We start from the raw sequence: 21,994 nt of genomic DNA, 5'->3' as shown, positions 1-21,994 counted from the left end.
ACGACATTCCCAATTCTATCATCATAGATAATGGACATCCCTTCAAAAACCAAGATGTGCAAGAACTATGTAAACAATTCAAAATCCAACATCATTTCTCTACACCTTACTACCCATAGGGGAATGGTCAAGTAGAGGCATCAAATAAATGAGGAGTATCGCGTAAACAGATTACAAGAACTAGAGCTTCTAGATGAAAAATGATAACATGCCTATAATCACCTCAAAGCATACTAGCAGTGCATGTACAAAAGCTATAACCACAGAGTCATCCCTCGACATTTTAAATTCGGTGATTTTGTACTCGAAGAAAATCCCAAAAATCAACAAGATCGAGAAAAGAAGGGGAAGTTTGAACCTATCTGGTTGGGCCCCTATGTCAGCATCTCAATTTATGGATTAGGCACCTATCAGCTAACAAATTCAAAAGGCGATGTGATCGATGAACCAACCAACAACATCCATCTGAATAAATACTATACTTGAGTGGTCTAATGCATAGAAAAAGTGAAAAATACAAAAAAATCAAAAAATCAAAAAAATACAAAAAAAAAAGTTGCAATAAAAACAAATGGTGAAAACCTGGCAACATGCGCTACTTGTGAGGGAACAACTCCTCTATCTATCTTTTCTCATATCTTTTATATCCGAAGTCAAAAACCATTGGCCATTGCCCAACACTTTATCAAAATAGCATTATTCAGGACATACTTAGCATAGTCACTATCCTTGCTTATTTGAATATCAGTTCGTCATATCCCACCATGGCTTGGTAATCACTTTACATATCCACATCAATTGGTATCTATAACTAGGGGCAGCATTCTTCTGACTTCGAAGAAATTTCAGCAAACAAGCAAACAAAAATCGCAATTCTATCAAGAAAAAACTCCAGCAGCCAAGAAAACAAAAAACTGATCAACTTAACAACTTCAAAAACACATGATGGATGATTTTCTGAAGTATAATTTTTTCACATCTTGCATGAATTTTTCACTATTTTCGCACTTAAACTTTTTTTGAACTATTGGATTCCCTAAATTTTCTCAACGATTCATCGAGCTAGAGAAAGTTGTTAGGGACTCCAATATTTTTTTTAGTTTTCTGTTTGTGAGGCGATCACTTGTACTGTGTAAAGACTTGTCTCAAGAAGTGATTCAAAACATATCACTGAAGACATTGTTCCACTTTGCACATACGAATGATTTAATCATGTCTGTTTATACGCAAGAAACACTCAGGACATCTTGGTTCAATTATACCTTGACGCTTGTGCCAGCTTGCAATATCAAAATTCATGTAAGTTTTTCTCAGGTCATTATGGTTCAATTATACCATTATGCTTGTATAAATTTTCAACATATCAACCGCTCAATGATGATCAACCCAAAGAAAGAAAAAAATGTGACTATACAAGAATGACAAACGAGAGAATGATGATGATCAATTAGTTGCATATCATTTTACAAATTAGTTGCATATCATATAAATTTGCATTTAGTCACAGCATATCATTATCATACATCTCATTTTCAAGATACATCTCAGAGCATATCATTATCATATATCTCATGGCATATAATTATCATACATCTCATTTTCAAGATACATCTCACAACATATCATTATCATACATCTCATTTTCAAGATACATCTCACAAATCACATCATTGCATCATGAATCATACAATCATATCAATCAACATCAAATCAAACGAATTTATCTAAGCATTGCATCATCATCATAGAACCATCACATCAATGCATAAATCATCATCCATAAAAAACACATCACATGTGGATCAGAAAATTGGTGTCGTATATATATATATATCTCAAAAATGGTCAAATATACAAAAGATGTCATGTCTATCAAAATACAACACAATGATCAAAATACAATGGAGACAAGTCTCTCAAGTATGACTATCTCCTGAGGCTGATGGTCTTGTAGCAGATGTCCTGACACCTAGATCTCTGGGTGGATCATGTTGAGATGACCCAGTCACACCTCTGCTCTCCATCCTCAAATGAGTCCGCATGGATCAACTGGATCTCACCGCAGCATAGCTAGGAGCTATGTGATCTCTAGGAACCACCTCCTCGTATAAATGCCTGTAGTACTCAGCCTCCTTGGTTGCATACTGCATCTCTCATAGAACCACCAGCCACCACTCTCTAGGTTATCCTTGACCTCTTACCAATTTTGTGATTTTTAAATCAATATTGAACTCTTGGATCTAGTTTATCCATCTGCATCTTCTCCCAGTAGTCTCTGTTTGTCTGAAAATGTCTTTAACAAAAGTATTTGGTACAAAGGTGATAACGGTGGCACCAACTAAGTAAGGTCTAAAGGATTTCATAGCTTTCACAAGAGCATAAGCATGTTTTTCATTCAAATCATAATTCAATTCTGATACTTGTAATGTTTTACTAAAAAATGCCACTGGTTGTTCATGACCCTCATCATTCTTTTGTAACATGACAGCAACAATAGTATGAAACAAGGGAAATGAAAATACTTGAAAAGGTTTTGAGAAGTCAGGTGATTTTAAAATAGGAGCTTCCTTGATGGCTCTTTTGATATTTACAAAAGCTTCAAGAGCTTCATTAGTCCACTTTATTTCAGCACCCTTTTTTAACATTTTAGCAATAGGCTTTATGATTACAGAGAAATTTGAAACAAACCTTCTCACAAAGTTAATTTGACCGAAGAAAGATTGGATCACTTTAACAGTTTTGGAATTTGGATTTTATCAATAGCAGCAATCCTTTCTAGATCAATTATAACTCCATCTTTTGAGACAATATGACTTAATAATTTTCCTTCAGTAACCCCGAAGTGACATTTTTTGGGATTCAAAGATATGCCATATTCTAGTACTCTAATAAAAAAAATTTCCAGATCATTACAATGATTTTATGCCTTTTTAGAATAAGCGGTCATATCGTCCTGATACACTGCCAAGATACAATCAATCATGCCCTCAAAATCCATGTCCATAGCTCTCTGGAATGTAGCTCCTGCATTTGTTAGTCCAAAAGGCATTCTAGCATAAACATAAGTACCCCAAGGTGTAGTGAAAGTAGTTTTGAACTTCTCTACTTCCCTAACTTTGACTTGATTGTAATCCGAGAAGCCATCCATCATAGATAACAACTCATTCCTTGTGACCTTCTGCAACAAAGCTTCCATATTAGGCAAGGCATAATTATCTTTCAAGGATGAAACATTTAGATTTCTGAAATCTACACATAGCCTAATATCTCTATTTTTCTTTCTTACTAGTACTAAATTTGATACCCATGTTGAGTGCCTTATAGGCTCTATAATCCCTGCATTTCTCATTTTCATTAACTCCTCCTTCATCTTTGGATCCAAGGTAGGATTTATAGATCTTTGCCTTTGTCTGAAAGGTTTTGCATTAGGCTTCAGAGGTACTTCATGTTGGAACAAATCTTCCCTGTATGCCTTAAGATCATCATATGACCAAGTAAAAACATGCCTATACTTCCTCATCAGAGCAATCAATTCATTTTTTATTTTTAATGTAAGCTTATTTCTAATGTATACCTCTCTTGGGTTGCTTTCACTTCCCAAGTTTATCTTTTTGACCTCCCCACATCCTCCTGAATTAGGCTTGAAATTCATTATGTCTTTGTCATCAAACATCCTTTCAAGCTCTATTAATCCTTTTGGAATTTAATTAGTTTTTAGCAGCAATATTTCTTGCCCAAGTACAGTTGCTTTGTCATTTTTGTCCTCCACAAGTCCATTCCATTCAATCCGTTGGTGCTCATATTGATCTTCACAAAATAAAAATTTGAGTAAATCCCTGTCATCATCAAAAACTTGCTAGTTTTTTACATTATCAGGCACTGACAGACTGGTTTTAATTTCCATTTGGGTAATGTCATCCAAAGGGATGTTGTTGTGCTTGATAGCCAAGTTTGCCATGAAGTCTGCCCAAATATTATTGGATCTCTCAGTCCAATTGATGGAGAAGGCATCAAATAATTCAATATGATCCCAGACTTCATTCCTATAGCTTTTTAATTTTTCATTCTTTGCAGCAAATTTTCCCCTAACTTGTGAAATGGCCAATTCTGAATCACCATAAGCCATTAGTACCTTGATACCATGCTTATTTGCTAATTTAAGACCTAACAATAGGGCCTCATATTCAGTAATATTATTATTACATTCAAAAGCCAACAAGAAAGAGTATTTTTTTTTTTTTCATTAGGTGCAATAAGTACAACTCTTGCTCCATTTCCTTCCTTACTGCAGGGACCATCAAAAAATAATTTCCAAATTAAGTTTTCATTTTGTTTGACTTTTTGTGTAACTTTACTGAACTCTAAAGGTTTAGAAATACTTACCTTGAAGTTGTCCATATCATAATGGCAACAATGAGTTGCTTCATTAGGATCAACTTCTTTTATGAGATACAGGGATCTTGGCTCTTTGTTTATCCTCAATGTTGTACCTTTGACTAGAATAGTAGCATAAGATAGATCAAGTTGAACATGACCACCCACAAAATTTGACCATTGCCTAGACAACAACATTACATAATTCGCTGGAACTTGTACCACAGTAATGTCTATTTTATATGTAGTGTCCAGACAAGCTGGAAACCTGAACTCTACATCCTTCATGATACCTACCATGGGTATAGATCTATTGTCCATGGCATAACACTTACCATAGGGTGTGTCAACATGCATCCTAAGCTCCCTCATGACATCTTCAGGCATGATGTTCACTACTACCCCTGAGTCTATCATACAATTCCTGACCATTTTATTGTTAATTAACAATTTCAAATAGAATGGATCAACCTATGTGAGGCTTTTTGTGATAGATGTGCCTAAGTAAATTACTGGAGGATCCTCTTTTAACTTAGCATCATTTTTATTTAGATCCCCAGAGTTTGATATAATCTTCAAGGTCTCATCTTTATATTCTGGAAATTTCATTAGTTCAAGCAAGAGCATAGAAATTTTTACCCAAGACAATGCTTGAGACATAAAAGTTACACAGTTTGAAGAAGGCTTACTAATTTGGTTTTTCTCCATTGGCTTGAAAAGTTTTGGCATTTCAATTGGCTTATTCTTTTCCAGCTCTGTCCCTTTTTTGGGCACCAACATCCTTACCCTTGGCTGCATTACTGCTGGTTGCACCTGATTTTGTGACCTTAGCGAAGATGCCCGCTGGCTTGCCCTGTTCATTGTTTACATTCTTGTTCCTCTACTGGTAATTACTTTTTACTTGCTCCACAACTGCAATAGTGAAAGCCTTTTTCTCCTCTTCAGTCAGGTTTCTCAAAGAGGGCGTTGCTTCTTCTTGAAACAATTTTCTTAAGGCAAGGATATCTTCATCATTAAAAAAAACCTGTTGTACACCATATTGTAAATTTTCTTCTTTGATGCACATCAGAATATTCTTCTTCTTTAGATAAATCCTCATTTCTTCCTCAATATGGATCAGATGAGAGAGCATTTACAGTTGGTTCATAATCCTCATTTTTATCTTCCTCTTCTATCAAGCCTTGGGCAATCATGCACTGCTCTGCAACATGAGGTAGATTACATACATCACACCATGGATATTCATCTACAAAGTTTGTAGTTTTCTTTAGTGGGTCAGGAGTCTCTTTGTTGGTGTTTGGTTTCACTAGTTTTCCATCTTTCCAATTTGTATTATAAGGCATGTCATGCAACCTTGGCCTATTGTAACTTATTTGCTTATTTTTCCCCTATGGTGGCCTTTCATTATGATTTTGTTTACCTTGTAAGTTCTTGAGCATGTCCATGATTTGGGTAAGATCATCTTTCCTTGGAACCTTGGAGTTGTACAGCTTTGGATCATCTCTCCTAGCAACTTTTCCAGCCACCTTCCTATTACTTTCAATAGTAACAACCATTTTGAACGATTGTTGTAAAGTGTTAGGTCTATGAGAAAAAATCTCATAATGAGTTTTACTATAAAAAGCACTTAAACAAAAGTTAATAAAAAATGAATCAACTGGTCTGACATCTTTAGGTATTATATTTAATACTTTATTAAATCTTTTATTAAATTCAAAAACTGATTCATTTTTATTCTTTTTTATACTTGTTAGTTCATGGGAGGCAGATGAAGGATCATTGTGGTCTCCAAATTCTTCCAAGAATAGCATCACAAATTCTTGCCAACTGCAAATACATCTGTCAGGAAGGCTTCTATACCATTCCCTTGCATCCTCTATCAAGGACTGAACCAACAACTTCATGAATACATCTTCATGAGGAATCTCAAATTCTTCGATGATATTTTTTACATTGATAACATGCTGCTCTGTTGAATCAACTCCATTTCCAGAAAATTTTGGGAATGATAATCTCAAATCATTAGTGATCTGATTTGGGTAACCAACAATGCCAGTGAAATCCAATTGTTCGTACCTTTCAATGATTAAGGGTTGCCTGCCAACATGATGATTGCTTTGATTGTTTACTAGTCCATTATTATTGCCATAGTTCCCGTTATTACCATTGTTTACGCCCCTATTATTATTGCTATTATTGTTAGCATTGTTCCTACATCCCCCATTGCCACTTCCATAATTTCCATTGTTACCTCTATTTTGTCCATTATTCTGATTGTTGCCACACCCATTATTTCCTACATGGTTACCCCTATTTGTGTTAATCTGGTCACCATAATTCCCCCCCATCTCCATTCCTTCTTCCATCCTCCGGCCTTTCTTCATTCTAATCCCTATGCACATCCCTCCATCTTCTATTTTCATTTACCAATGGGTTGTCATAGGTTACAAAAGGTTGGTCACCTTTTCTCATATGAGGAGGACTATATTTTGGAACTACTTGTCTACTTGTTTCACCTCTCTCTTCTTCTACTTTGTTTGTCTTGGGGCTTGAAATATTACTTCTCTCTATTCCTAGTTTCTGTAACACCCAATCTAGTTGCCTTTTAAGTAACTTTGCCATCTTGGCATCATCAACACTCATACTAGCCATTGTAAGAATAAGATCATCCCACTATTTTTCTTCCTATTCCTCAGCATTCATGATCTCATCATGGCTATGTCTATTATCCTTTGAATTTATTTTATGAAAAGGATTTTCTTCTCTGTTCTCAGATTTGCCAGGAGACGAAGAGTCTTCCTCCCTACTAGGAAATCTCTTATATCCTTCAAATACCATGTTTGATTTTTTTCCTTTGTTCATTTTCTTAGGGCTCAACTGAACAAAATCTTTCTGTCCTTTGTGTAGAGATCTCCTTCCCTGCATAAATCTTAATGACAAATTTCTAGGAGTCTCTCTTATTTTCTCAACACACCAATCATTACTCATGTATTACATGTAGAGTCACCACCTCCTAAGAGGAATAATAGTTTTTACTAATCTTCTGGGTTCTTTCCTCCAACAGAGTGAAATGAAACCACCAAAAATTTTAAGTACTTCTTATCACAACTCCCCAGTAGAGTCATCAATCTGTTGGTTCCCAAAACCACAGGTTGGAAAACTCAAGGATTTGCCAAGCCCTTAACTGATCCAACAAGCCTTGGCCAACAAACAGGGATGGTCAAAGACCAAATCCCTCTACACTTAAGGCTCCACTGAACCTAGGCGGGTATACTTATCCCTCTCAAGCACAAAAGAGTTATTTGAAGTGGATTTAAACTTTGGCAAGACAACTTTATGCAAGAATGGTAATAATTTCCTGCTACTACTGAGTGCTTTTATTAGAATGCTTTTGAAATTGAGAACTGAATGTAAAGATAATTGTGTATAAAGATTGTTGTATTTTGGAAATAAAATGCTTTCAGGACATTCAAGAAATATGCAATAGAATAGTTCAAAAGGTTTTAGAAGAATGCTTTTCTCTCAAGGACCTTATGCATATCAAATTAGAATCTCAAAGAATGAATTATAGACTAGTGCCTCTATCTCAGAATACATAAGATACTTTGTGGACAAACAACTTTATCAACTCAGGAGACAATATTAATAATCATTATAATGGTTCAGTATGTGTCACATAAAAAATAAGAACCCAATCTCACATTTAATGTAAAAACATATGATTCACATTACAATAAATTCTTAAGCAGATTTATCAAGAGGACAAAGATGTTTCATCAACATAGAAAGTAGAAAGTGTATTTGAAGTAGAAACAATGAGTCTTGTATATTAATCTCTGAGAAATGACAGTACACAAAAGATACACTTAGAGATACTTCATTACAATTTTCTTGCACAAATATGGTACTTCATCTTCCTATAAAATTTCCTAATACATATGACTTTCAGTCCCTACAACAGTATGATGATTTTTTTGAAAAACTAAAAACTGTCCTATTTGATACAAAATGACTTAATAAAAATACATATGCTGAAAGACATGAATGAGAGGACACACCCTTTCATTATCTTAACAACTAACTGAACAAAAATTAAAAGCCTAAATAAGATGTCAATTACATTACACAAACTAAAGCACAACACTAAGTCTTTCGATCCAGTCGTCGTCCATATTTTTTAATATGCCACAAGTAGCCCAGTTCCTTATATGTTGTAGTGTTGAAGATTGCATCTTTGGCTGCATTCTCGATCACATAAAAATTCTCCAACTGACCAGCCATGTCATTCATGTCAAGGACATCTGCTCTGGCAATGGCTTGGGCTGCACTAAGAATAGACTTGCACTCAGAGATCCATACAACTTTGTCTTTGATCACACCTGCATCATCCACTAGACTGGGAACCCCATGCTGAACAATCTCCTGGCATTCATCAAATTCAAACTTCAATTCCTTTGTAATTTCCTCATGTGTAGCAAGCAGACCCTACACCTTCTTCTTCACTTTCTCTTTGGTTGATGCATCCTGTAGCAACATGTTGAGTCTATCTTGAATTCTGGTGTGAGTTACCATATTATCCATGTTCCTCTGGTATTCACCCCAAAATTTATCCAATGCTTTCTCCATATTAGCATATCTCTTGCTTAGGATTATACAAGCGATATCGGCCTGAATGCTTCTCACCTCCTTTTTCAACTTATTGTGTTCATAAGAGAGCTTTTCAAAAAATTTCTTCCATTGGCCTCCTGAATTTATAATTTGGGGAACTAGGAGCCCACTCCTCTTAAGGGTCTCCTCATATAAAGCCTTATACTTATTCTTTTCTGCTATCTCATGTTTCATTTGGGACTTATTGAATTTTGAAATATTAATACCCATGTTAGCTGTGATCATAGGATCTACTTCTCCGACTTTCAAAGTCATCATATGACCAAAAGCTTTATCTACATCAATAATTTTTGGCCTTTTGTTAGGAGGATATAAGGCCCACAATAACATTTCTTCCTCCTTTGGATCATATCTTGATCCAATAAAAATATCTTGCACTCCTTGGATATTCAATTTCATATCCTTATTGTCTGAATGTAACAAAGAATAAAAAATGAACGAAGCACTCAGGTCCCATCCTAGAAACACAATTATTCCTACCTCAACTAGAAATTGCTTACCCTTTTGTGGGGTCATAGTCTCAACCTCTGTGTCAATGTCTTTCTTCAACCTCTTCATCATTTTTGATTCATTCTCAGGGGTAACATTTGGCACTGCTTCCCTTAATTTCTTACCCTTGAAGTGATACATGAATGATTTGAACTCCTTGGACTTAATGAATTGATCATCAGATACAAAAGAAACATGCTCTGCCATTCTTTCATCTGTTTCTGCATTCAGGGCAACAATAAGTCTATTCTCTTCTTCTGAGTCCTTCACCTTCTCAGGTGCATCGAGCTTGGGGACTACTTCATTTTCCCGTGAATCACTTTGGGTTGGTTCTCCCTCCATCCTTTCTAGTCTTTGTCTTCTTTCCTCTAGCTTCTTCTCCAGGGTCCCCATAACTTCTGCAAACTCTTCCACCTCTTTATTTTTGCACATGTCCTCAAATTCATCTTCCTGATGGAAGTAGTCTCCCAACTCCCATCTTTTCCTGCTTGAATGGATGTAACCTTCAAGATCATAGTGTGTTCTAGATGTATGCTAAACAAGTTGTATTCATCCACCAACTTTCTATCAATGGCCTCATATGCCCTGGTTGATAGAATTTTGAAATCCTAAAAGCGAAGTGTGCCAGGTTGGAAAACTTGTTTGTGTGCTCCTTTGAAATGTTTGGTATTTGACACACTTAAATGCCATACAATTTCCAAGAAGGTGATCCTATCTGGTGCAGGCTTTGGTAGCACATATGGATAACCCTCAAATCCATAACATTGAACAAAAGTGAAATCTTGGCATGAGTACCAATGACCCTAGTTGTGATTGACCTTTGGATTTTGGTGCTCATGAGGCCTAAGAAACTTCTTGACCTCCTCAGAAAATGATTCTTGTCGAGGCTCACCAAAAAGAAAGAAGATTGGTTTAACAAATAAGTCCTCAAATTTGAGGTAATGGGAATTCACAAATCTGAAATCCCAAAGGGAAACCCATAATTGCACTGGTTGCTCCTTTCCATCATTCTCAACTATATTTACATTCAATTCTTTTAGCCACAACCCTCTAAGTTTCTCATAAAATAGAACAATATGCATCAATAATGAATAATGCTTAAAATATTTGTCTGGATTATCCTTCAGGTTCAAGAAACCCTCATGCAACTTGTCTATCAGGTATGAGGTGAAGTCAAAAACCCTAGGCTCATGCCTCTAAACTTCTGCTGCTAGAACCAATGGTCCTATGTTTTCCACATCAGAAGCTTCAACTCCTCCCACTTGACCACAGACCATATAAGTATATTGCAAATACTTCTTGAAAATAGTCATTTTATAAGGAGGACCATCTTCCTCTGTTAGTCTCCCTTTCTCCGCTTTGTGGACAACAAGATTCTAGCCCTGGTATGTAGTGTCCATCTTCCTATACTCCTCTTCCAAATCTACAAAAGATAAAGGCACATTCACCTCCAAATCTACTGCAAAAACTTCCTGAATTGTAGCCTTTGCAAAGTGTACTAGAGTAGTCCCATTAGGCAACATAATGCATCGCTTGTTTGCATCATAATGTCTTACTAAAAGCTTCAACAATTCAATGTTGACAAACACATTGGGTACTATAAGTTTACCTAGACCAGTTTTCCATGGGTTTGAGATTGGCATGGGCTCATCCCAATGGAAGTAATGGAATGGGAACAATTCATGCCCTTGCACTATGGTGAATACATCCCTAATCTCTCTGTATCTATCCTCCAACTAGTCATGGATAGGCAAATTGACCTTAGCTCTGCATGACCTAGCTCCTAGAGATCCCATTTGGTCTATCATGTCCTGATTTAGCTTTCTTCGGACCTCACTGACCTCACCCATTGATTTCTTTGTCATGGTACTAGATATTTTGGCAACCTTTCGATTCCCCTTTGAGCTTGACCCCTCCATGTCTAAAGATTCCTTCACTCTATGCTCAATAACTTAGAAATTTTCTCAATAGGCACTTGATATCTTTCTACAATAATTTCATGAGAAAAGCTGCTCTGCAATACTGGTTATATGTCCCAAGGAGTCCAATCTTGCAATTGATTATTTTAAATCTTGATGGATTTGCTTTGTGTGGCAACTGATCTACTCAATTGATGCATTTAATGGAAACCATTTTGTTAGTTCTTCTCCATCAAGACGTCCAATGGCTAATTGACAAGACTCCTCCCGATGATTCAAATGTTTGGCGCCAATTATTATGACTTTACTGCTTTTTTCTTTTTGATCAGCACAAGCTATCCCGACACACTTATCGATTCTTGGGATATCAATTTTTTCTCTATCCCGATGGTTCATTTCATCCCGATGGGCATCACTTCAGTCTTGGCTTTGCCTTTTGTTCCAACACTCCATCGGCACAACTCTCCCCAATGCATTCACCTTTGGTTTCCTTTTACTGAACTCATCGAGTGTTGGCATAGTTTATTTCATGTCTTTCCAATGCCCCGATGATCTCAATATACCGATCCGCATTCTGACTAAGACCACCTACATTATCGGTATAACTTATCTCAAGGAACTCCTCTCACTTGCCACTTGCCTAAATGGTTATGTTGGGTCTCGGCATAACATAAAATTTCTTCTTCTGATGTCCCAATGAAACCTTATTAGATGCTTCCTTTATCGATATAACTCACATCGATGCCCCTGCAAGTGCTTCTATCTTCATCGAGGGTCAGAATAGCCTTTTTCTATTCCTCCTGAAGTCCTGATGAGTTCTCGATGCCCTTTTGTGTTTTATGCTTTTGAGTTTGTTTTATCAATATAGGTAATACCGATAGCTCCGCCTTACAATTCTCCATGTCATCGGGGATCGGTCTAGCAATTTTTGCACTACTTCGATATGGTTCTTTTTTCCGATGGGCTCGCCTTTAGTTTCCTTTAGTCATTGGGTATCGGGATAAAACTTTCTCCTTACTTTCGATTTCCTGATACTATATGATAAGCTTTGCTACACCATTATAAGTTATACCAATGGTTTCATAGGCTATCGGTATAGTAGTTTCTTTGCTTTGCTGATAAGCCGATATAAGTCGATAGGAAAACAACCGCCTTTTGTTTCATCAAAACAAGCTATCCTGATGACATGAATTTCTCAAGAGCGTGCACTATGCTGAGTATTTTTAAATGCTCCAAAGCATCCGCATGTTGTTTCATTGGTATAAGTTATGCTGATGCTCCTTCTCTTTCTCACCTATGCTATTTCATCGGGACTACTTACACCAATGATTGAAACTTTGCAATTTAGCACAGATGGATCATCACTGTTGAATATCAGCGATCACCAGTATTCTCATAGGGTCTAATACATATTAGAAGACAATCTTGGATCATACCATAATGATTTCTCTGCTGACAAAATGCCTTCATAATGGATTCCTTGTGCAGTCTATAGTTAGTGCATGCCCTTAGTGTGCTCGAGTGAGACCTTGATATTCCTGAGATAGTTGATCCCTAGAGAAATTTACTTGTGCCAATAAGGTTCCTACACATGCAAACTAGTAATAAGTGCTCATATGATAGAAGAAAAAGACCTTTACATAGCATAAAATATTTTGTAAAAATATGTGCTAACAGTACCCCCTATATGTTGGGTCTCAAATCAACAGGTTGGATGGGTTCTAAGGAAATGCCAACTTCTATGATCAAACCCTCCAATTGACTTGGCCAACTTATAGAGTGAACCTATTTGGTTACTAACTCTCTCACCTTAGGCTATGCAGGACCTAGGCGGGTATACCTACTCACTAGTTGTTCCTTCAATTAATGCTTTTTATAGTAGATTTAGTGTCTTAATCTGATATCTCCTAGTCTCAGAATGGCATAAGTTTCTCAAACAGATTGATTTCAGATGTGTGTATTGATCTATGTATCTTACAAAGGTATATATGTTACACTTTGGCTAAATTACCTTACTATACCTACTCTACTAATCCTAATGCTTAAAGGTAAAGGTAATTGGGATGGTTAAAGGGTTTGTTTACAAATGATCAGTGCCTTTCCTCTTATTTGGGCTACAAAGTCTTATATTTCTTCAAGACTTATTGTGTAAACTTATGAGACAGTTTTTAAACCCACCCCCTCTCGATGAGTCTGTCAGTTATTGTTTCTTATGAGCTCTACTTCAATGTCTATATTGTAAACTGCTTGAATGAATTTAACCCTAACTTTTAAGAGACCATCCAAGGAAGAAATATAGGGAACAATTACAATTCGCGAGTAAATCTTTTTTTTCCAAATCTACAATATGAAACATAGAATTTTACTAGAAGAATGTGAATAACCTTATCTCCTTTAGGTAATATCATAAGCAACTGCCTTCTAAAAATATGTTAACTCTCAACACATATGAGAAAGAAAATGCAATTGGTTATTTTTTATAAAAAGTTTAAAAGTACAAAATTGCCTCCACCTCTTGTATCTTTCTATTCTCTCCTCTTTACATTTTACATCACACATATATGTGGTTGAATGGTTTTCATACCCCTTTGGGTGAAAAGACACCCCCCTTTTAAATAAAAATAATTCCAAATCCCGAAATTGCCTTAGTTTATGTAATTAATTATCACTTTACAAGTTGTTTAGGCATATTAGAGGTATTTTAAGGCTATTTTATGGGTATATCATGGATAAATGGTCTTTAAATGATGTAAATGCCCCCTTTGGTGCTTTGCAATCCATTTTTTATGCCCATTATTGTGTTTATGTTGTGGTTTCATATTGTGTAATAAATATAAAACACATTACTTGTACCTATTCAATATATATATATAGAGAGAGAGAATTTTTCTTATTCCTTGTCTTGGAATCTAGAATTCTGCAAATTGCAAAATTTAGGGTTCCAACAGTGGCTCTGTCTGGGGATGCATGCCCCATGTAGGCATAGAAAGAATCCATCTATCTCTGGTAAAGTAGACTGGATGTGTCAAATCATCTCCCTTATGTAGATTATGTCAAAACTGAATGTAGTGGCCCCAAGCCCCAAAAAATGAACACTAATTCTTTCCTCTATCAAACATCTGATTCTCATCATGAAGTAGTATAAAAACTTTGAAATTATTGATATCACCTGATTGGCAATTCCTGTCATAAGATGCATCATCCATCCTTATTTTATAGGGATTCTTTATTTCACCTGGATTACCATTATCCCCTATTCCATAGGAAATGGTATTTATACTTTTACAAGAGTTTGCTTCTTGTGGCATCCGCATATTCTTCATCTCTATTTTATTGGAATGCTGCATATTATCTAACTGGTACCTCTTTTCACCTTTTATTTTATCTCTATGTGATGTACCTTCCTTTTGTAACTCTCTTATTTTTGTGGTCCTTTTATCACGTGACTTAGTCATATTATTACCCATGTTGTCTTCACACATGTTTGTATTGTCCATACTGTCTGAAATTTTTTCTTCTTCATCATATAAATGATTTGAGAATACATGAAAATCCTTTTCACACATACCATGGTAGTAGGGAATATGATTTTCCTCTATCACTTCATCACATAAGGGGTTTGAAAATATTTGAAAGCCATTTTCAAATTTGCATACCTCTTCTTTATCAATTGTATCATCAAGGTACTCAAGTATGGACTCACTTTCCTCTTGACTGGTATAATATTCTTCATCATTTAGCAACACTTTCTTTAGGTTCTGACTTGTACTGACAAACATCATCAATTTATTCTTCATTAGATGGGACTTCGAAAGGGATAACTGATTCCTCTATATATTCATCTTCATTTGCATCTCTTATGTTGATGTTACTCATCTCATGCAAATCATGTAGTTTTTTATTCAATTCTTCAAGAATTGAACATGCTGATTCCAAACTATCAGACCCACATTCTCTCATGATCAATTCCTCCAATATAGATGAATTAAGTTGTATATTATCAAGCATTTGGAAATAAGTCACCATTATTCTGCCAATCAGTTTTTCTATAGATTCACCTTCCTTTCTTCTTATGTTGTAGGTTGCATTGCCACAATCATAATTCGATTGAATTTGATTTTGGTATGGAGAACCAATTGAAGGGCTAGCGACTGAAGTGTTGTCCTTGATTACACCGTAGAATTCTTCCATTAACCACCACTCAATTTCTTGCCATGATGAGATACTTTGTGGGGTTAACAAGCTGAATGACTGCTCTGCAACATCCTCCAATGTTAGCACAAACCATTTCATGATCGTTTCTTCTAAGTAGATTCTGAAGGTCTCAATAAACTAATAAAATGATTTTAGATGCCCAATTGGTGATTCCCTTTCATCTCCATGGAACCTCGACATACAGATATTCAACTCACAAGGAAATGCATATGGATACTCAGGGATGTTACCAAAATCCAATGGCTTAAAACTTCTTGGAATATTCTTGCCTCTTTGTGGCTGTGGTTGCCACTGTGCATATTTTTCTGAAGATGCTTCTCCATAAAAATATGGATATTGAAACATACTGAATGCTACTGATCTTTTTCATTTAATTTTCCTTTTTACAGAGTCGCCACCTCTTTCATAGAGGACATAAGTTATTTCTTTCTTATGAGTTCTCTCCCACAATAGAGTCTTAATAATTCTTCCCCAGTAGAGTCGCCAATCTATTGGGTCTCAAATCAATATATTGGATGGGTTCTAAGGAAATGCCAACTCCTATGATCAAACCCTCCAATTGACTTGGCCAACTTATAGAGTGAACCTATTTGGTTACTAACTCTCTCACTTTAGGCTCTGCAGGACCTAGGCGGGTATACCTACTCACTAGTTGTTCCTTCAACTAATGCTTTTTATAGTAGATTTAGTGTCTTAATCCGATATCTCCTAGTCTCAGAATGGCATAAGTTTCTCAAACAGATTGATTTTAGATGTGTGTATTGATCTATGTATCTTACAAAGGTATATATGTTACACTTTGGCTAAATTACCTTACTATACCTACTCTACTAATCCTAATGCTTAAAGGTAAAGGTAATTGGGATGGTTAAAGGGTTTGTTTACAAATGATCAGTGCCTTTCCTCTTATTTGGGCTACAAAGTCTTATATTTCTTCAGGACTTATTGTGTAAACTTATGAGACAATTTTTAAACCCACCCCCTCTCGATGAGTCTGTCAGTTATTGTTTCTTATGAGCTCTACTTCAATGTCTATATTGTAAACTGCTTGAATGAATTTAACCCTAACTTTTAAGAGACCATACAAGGAAGAAATATAGGGAACAATTACAATTCGTGAGTAAATCTTTTTTATCCAAATCTACAATATGAAACATAGAATTTTACTGGAAGAACACGAATAACCTTATCTCCTTTAGATAATATCATAAGCAACTGCCTTCTAAAAATATGTTAACTCTCAACACATATGAGAAAGAAAATGTAACTGGTTATTTTTAATAAAAAGTTTAAAAGTACAAAATTGCCTCCACCTCTTGTATCTCTCTATTCTCTCCTCTTTACATTTTACATCACACATATATGTGGTTGAATGGTTTTCATACCCCTTTGGGTGAAAAGACACCCCCCTTTTAAATAAAAATAATTCCAAATCCCGAAATTGCCTTAGTTTATGTAATTAATTATCACTTTACAAGTTGTTTAGGTATATTAGAGGTATTTTAAGGCTATTTTATGGGTATATAATGGATAAATGGTCTTTAAATGATGTAAATGCCCCCTTTGGTGCTTCGCAATCCATTTTTTATGCCCATTATTGTGTTTATGTTATGGTTTCATATTGTGCAACAAATATAAAACATATTACTTGTACCTATTCAATATATATATATATATATAGAATTTTTCTTATTCCTTATCTTGGAATTTGGAATTCTACAAATTGCAAAATTTAGGGTTCCAACACTATCCCTATTGCTATCCTAGGCACCGGTGGAGGTAATACATCTGATCTCCTCCTCTGAGTCGACCGCCTAAACTCATCCATCCCACCCACAACTGCTATAACCTCGCCCGCCCAGCTAGTTCCACCAACTCTGATCACCAAATCTCCCCTCCCTCCCTCACCAACTACTCACCTTACTACACCAATCCTCCCTCCATCTCCACCCCCTCTCCTCCATCCCATCCTCTATATCCTCATCTCCCTCTACCACCTCCCCCCCCATCTCCTCCGTCATATCCTCCACCATCCCCATATCCCTCCTCAAGCTCCTCTCCCTCATCTCTCCATCTCCCTAGCCTCTCAAGCTACTCATCCTCATCATCATCAAAAGCGGGAATCATCTCCGCTGGATCTAATATCCGTGCTACAACATGGGCCATGAAGAGCACTACAAACTCCTCCATCATCCCCACATCTACCACCCCGAATCCGTAGTCCCATATCTGTCTGCCCAAATTCATGTACTCCTCTACCACCGCTGCACTATCAATAGTCAGACCCCACTCTGACACATCCTGCCTCTGACAAGCATATAAGCATGCTCCCTATGATATACCCTTCTATTGACCATACTACCGTTGAACTCGGCTATGCAAGAACCTCTCAATGACAAAAGGTGTTCACCCTATCAAGTATCATGATATATATACATAGGGCATCTGTAACCCATCCTCAGCCCACACCTCACATTCCATATATAGTCTCCAGATAACCGTATCAATGTCATCAATGAGAAATTGTAGGTGATTGAAGGTTTTGTCATCGATGGAAACCTTGCAATCATATGATACCGACAAGACAAAATACTGGCACTGGAAATGACAAACTCTACACTGGCACACAGAACACCGACAGTGAAAGGAAGGATATTGGCACCCTGGCTGATAGGAATTTTGTTTATAATGTATTTTGTAATTAATTGTAAAATCATTGTAAGCCGACATGGAAAGTTGTAAAATGACTCATATATGTATGAGATCATTGTAGAACATTTTGTAATAAGGAGATAGGCGAAATTATGCAGACCAAATATGAGAATTATAGGTTAAGGGTTTATGTATGTAGCAGAGCTTAAACCGGTACTAGATCTGGCATAGAAGATGCTAATCTGAAGTAGTACAAGATATTGGATTAATATAATCCATTTTTGTAAGTTAATGTGACTTCTTTTATAATTGAGCAGTGAGCTCTAGGCACTTGGCCTTCCTGCATGTGCAGGCCCCTATTGTAAGAGTAATATTCCCTTATTGGCCAATAAGCGAATATTGTGGGTCACAAATCCCACCGAGGTTTTTCCCACACTGGGTTTCCTCATTAAAATACTGTGTTATGGTGTGCTTCTCATGTGGTTGTTGTTATTCTTGTTTACTGCATTATTTCTGGTTTACCGGTACACAGTTTGAATATGCTTTTCATGTTTTAAGTCAAGTAAATTTATCAACCGGTTAGATAGTGATTCACCCCCCCCCCCTCTCAGTATCTTTGGGAATCCTAACAATTGGTATCAGAGCCTGGTCCTCTATTTTCAGAAGCCTAACAGCTTGAGGAAGATCTTATCACTGGTAGGGATGGAAAATTTGAGAAAACAATTGAAAACAACTCTTTCAGACTATGATGCAGAAAAGGTGAAGAATATCAAACTTGAAGATGATCTAAAGGTTGCTCAAGATATTATTCAAGCACTTCAAGAGAATTTTACTATTGCAAGGAACAAGAGAAGAGAACTTTGTGAAAAAATGCAGAATGAGGAAAATGAAAAGGAAACTCTTAATGATTTGATAAACAAGCTAAGACAAGAGATCAGTACAACAAAGAATGAGATGCAAGATATGACTATGAGATTCTGTAAAGAAATTGAAGATAGAAAGAAGAATGAAGAAGACTTGGTTATAAGACTAAATGATGCTGGAAATGAAAACACAAGACTCAGTCATGAAAATGATATGTTGAAGATAGATCTTATGCACACACAAAATGACAGAACTGAACTCATAAGATAGAAAGGAATCTTGGAGAGTAAACTAACTACTACAAATCATCACAAGGAGAAATTCAAAAAAAGTTCAAAAGAACTTGGTGACATGCTGAAGAATTAGAAACCTAATGGTGATACAAATGGTTTTGGCTTTGAAGTTGGTGAAAGCTTCAGTACTGCAAACAATCATGATCATAGCAAACCGGTAAGACAACCTACTGCTTACAAGTTTAATGGCAAATGCTTTAACTATAACAAGCATGGTCATAGGGAAAATCAGTGTACATCTAGAAATTATCAAAACACTAATAAACCCACCGATCAATATTCTAAATGCAACAAAATTGGTCATAATTCAGAAAATTGCAGAATGAATGTGAGATGTTATGTTTGTGGGAGATTTGGGCACTTATCTAATCAATGCAGAACACATATCGGCATAGGATATGGGAAAGCTATTCAGAAGAACAATGTGACTTGTTATGCCTATAACAAAATTCGACACATTGCAAAATTTTGTAGAAGTAAGGCATCACTAGCAAATAACAAAGGTCCTAGTTTGAAAGGTAAAGAAAAGGTTGAAGAGGTAAAGCAAGAATTCTCAAAACAATGGATCAGAAAGTCAGATCTGAATGTTGATGGGAATACTCCTCCACTGGTAGAATAGAGTAACACTCCATCGGTTGGAGACTCTTCATCTAACTGAAGAAAAATCCTTGGGGGCTTAGCAACAAAATGAAAAATTTGCTATTATTCCCTCGGTTATTGGTGAGAATTTGAAATTACTTCTATACTAGCAGATGAGTTAAGTTGTGACTTAACTGGCAAGCATTAAATGTGGTAGTTGGCAAAAATAACATTATAAAGCAAGTGTTTTGTCTCCTTTTTCATTCACTGAGCATTCAAATCTTTGAGAGCATGAAAATTCCCGAGCGAAGGTACTCCAAGCAAAGAAGTGAAGCAATCTATCAAATCATTCATCCTTAAGGCAGATTGAGGTATTTATAGCTATGAAATCTTCATCCACTCCTGAATTTATTGCAAACCCTACTGTTGTTGAAGTTGTTAAGTGACCTAGACCTGTATTTCAGCTAGTTCCCGAAATTGCTAAGAAAGATGATAGCATAGGTGCATTCTCTCAAATCCCTAAAGGAGTAGTATATGCTGAAGACCCTAGAATGTATATAGATTTTCATATTGATGAACTAGGTGATGATGAAATTAAAAATATATATAAGACTGTAATTTATGATGAATCCGGAAGTGTCAAACCTGAACGTAAGATAGTAGAAACCTTAGGTTTCACTGAAATTCTTAGTATCCCAGATTTTCCCAAGGATATCATAAGGATTGTGTTAAACAGAGTACATGGTGAATTTTTTTGGTTAGACTCTATTCATAAAATCACAAAAGAAGCAGTAAAAGTTGTAACAGGGTTACCCTCCATCGGCAACAGACTTGACAAAACTAAGAAGGTCTCAAATGGCTTAGTGACAAACCTAACTGGTGCAACATTTGATAAGAGATCTCTAAGGGTAAATGATGTAAAGGATATAAATATCAGATTTATCAGTATGATCTTAGGTTATAAGGCTACACATGCAAATAGGTTAAACTCAGTTTCTAGCCTATGTATTAAGAGTTCCTATGATATGGTAAATGATAATGTAAGAATAGACATATGTGAATGGCTCAAAGATGAGTTGATAGACAATTTGGGTAAGATCAAAAAAGACAAGAAGGGAACATTCAGATTTGGAAACTTACTTATTTGTCTGATGCTATACATAACCAAACAAGTACCCAGTATTGGTGCTAGAGATTTTGGATTTGATATACCAGTAGGAAAACAACTATCAGAACTATTGAACAATATGGGAGAGAATAGGGAGAAAAACATAAATGAGCATTTTCAAGCATTGAAGGCTCAAATGAAGACTAGAGTAAGACTATCACAAGCTATTATGGATAAGTATCAAAAGGAAATTTGTTCTGTGATCAAGAAAGATGAAATTTAGATGGAAGCAGTTGTCCCTCGAACTATTTGGGTAGCTGAAATGGGCTACGAAATAGATGAAAACATCATAGAAACATATGCAAAAGCCCTCCTTGAAGCTCTAAAGGAACCAGAAGAGGAAGTTTTTGGAAATGCTGAAACAATTGAGAGTACTATACAATCAAGGAAAAGAGTTAAGAAGGTAGAAGCAACTGTAAGGAAAGGAAGCAATCAAGGAAGATGTTTTGAGACAAACTGGTATAAGTGAAAGTGAGTTGGAAGCACCTCAACCGGAAACTCATCTTTCATCAGTTGGAACTTCTTCTGAGAGTGATATACCTGCTATATTTAAAAGGGTTGAAAGAAAAAGAAAACCCTCACTAGCACCCTCTCCTACACCTAAAAGAACAAGACAAAAGCAACAGACAGTAAGGCCTCCAGCAAAGAAAATGACTCTTAAGAAGAAGAAGGTGAAACACACTATTGCTCCTCTAGACAAACTTCTTAGCAAAATTACAAAGGATGGTAAGATGGAGAACATCAATAAAATGTACAATACACTATCAGCTGAT

General features: G+C 36.1%; 1 protein-coding gene across 1 annotated transcript; it reads right to left on the bottom strand.

Annotated features, from left to right (window-relative positions):
• Positions 1-5,254: 5,254 nt before the first annotated feature.
• LOC131857558 (uncharacterized) lies at positions 5,255-9,963 on the bottom strand. The gene is made up of 5 exons (XM_059210233.1): positions 9,543-9,963; positions 6,451-6,670; positions 5,795-5,988; positions 5,511-5,575; positions 5,255-5,398 (listed from the first exon to the last, which is right to left on the bottom strand). Exons 1-5 carry the CDS (start codon positions 9,961-9,963, stop codon positions 5,255-5,257), a joined length of 1,044 nt encoding a protein of 347 aa, XP_059066216.1.
• Positions 9,964-21,994: the final 12,031 nt, after the last annotated feature.

The sequence above is a fragment of the Cryptomeria japonica genome, chromosome 8 (assembly GCF_030272615.1).
Source record: "Cryptomeria japonica chromosome 8, Sugi_1.0, whole genome shotgun sequence".
Lineage (NCBI taxonomy): Eukaryota > Viridiplantae > Streptophyta > Pinopsida > Cupressales > Cupressaceae > Cryptomeria > Cryptomeria japonica.
Note: the sequence above shows the minus strand (reverse complement) of the source record. Positions and strands in the feature narration are given on the sequence as shown.

Bases quoted from the DNA above. Each gene is read 5' to 3' on its own strand.
- LOC131857558 (XM_059210233.1), bottom strand. From the start codon at position 9,963: ATGTGCAAAAATAAAGAGGTGGAAGAGTTTGCAGAAGTTATGGGGACC. The intron at 5,989-6,450 runs GTACGAACAATT...TGCTTTTTATAG, and splicing joins CAACCCTTAATCATTGAAAG to TAAAACTCATTATGAGATTT. The intron at 5,399-5,510 runs GTAAATGCTCTC...GGTGTACAACAG, and splicing joins ATGAGGATTATGAACCAACT to GTTTTTTTTAATGATGAAGA.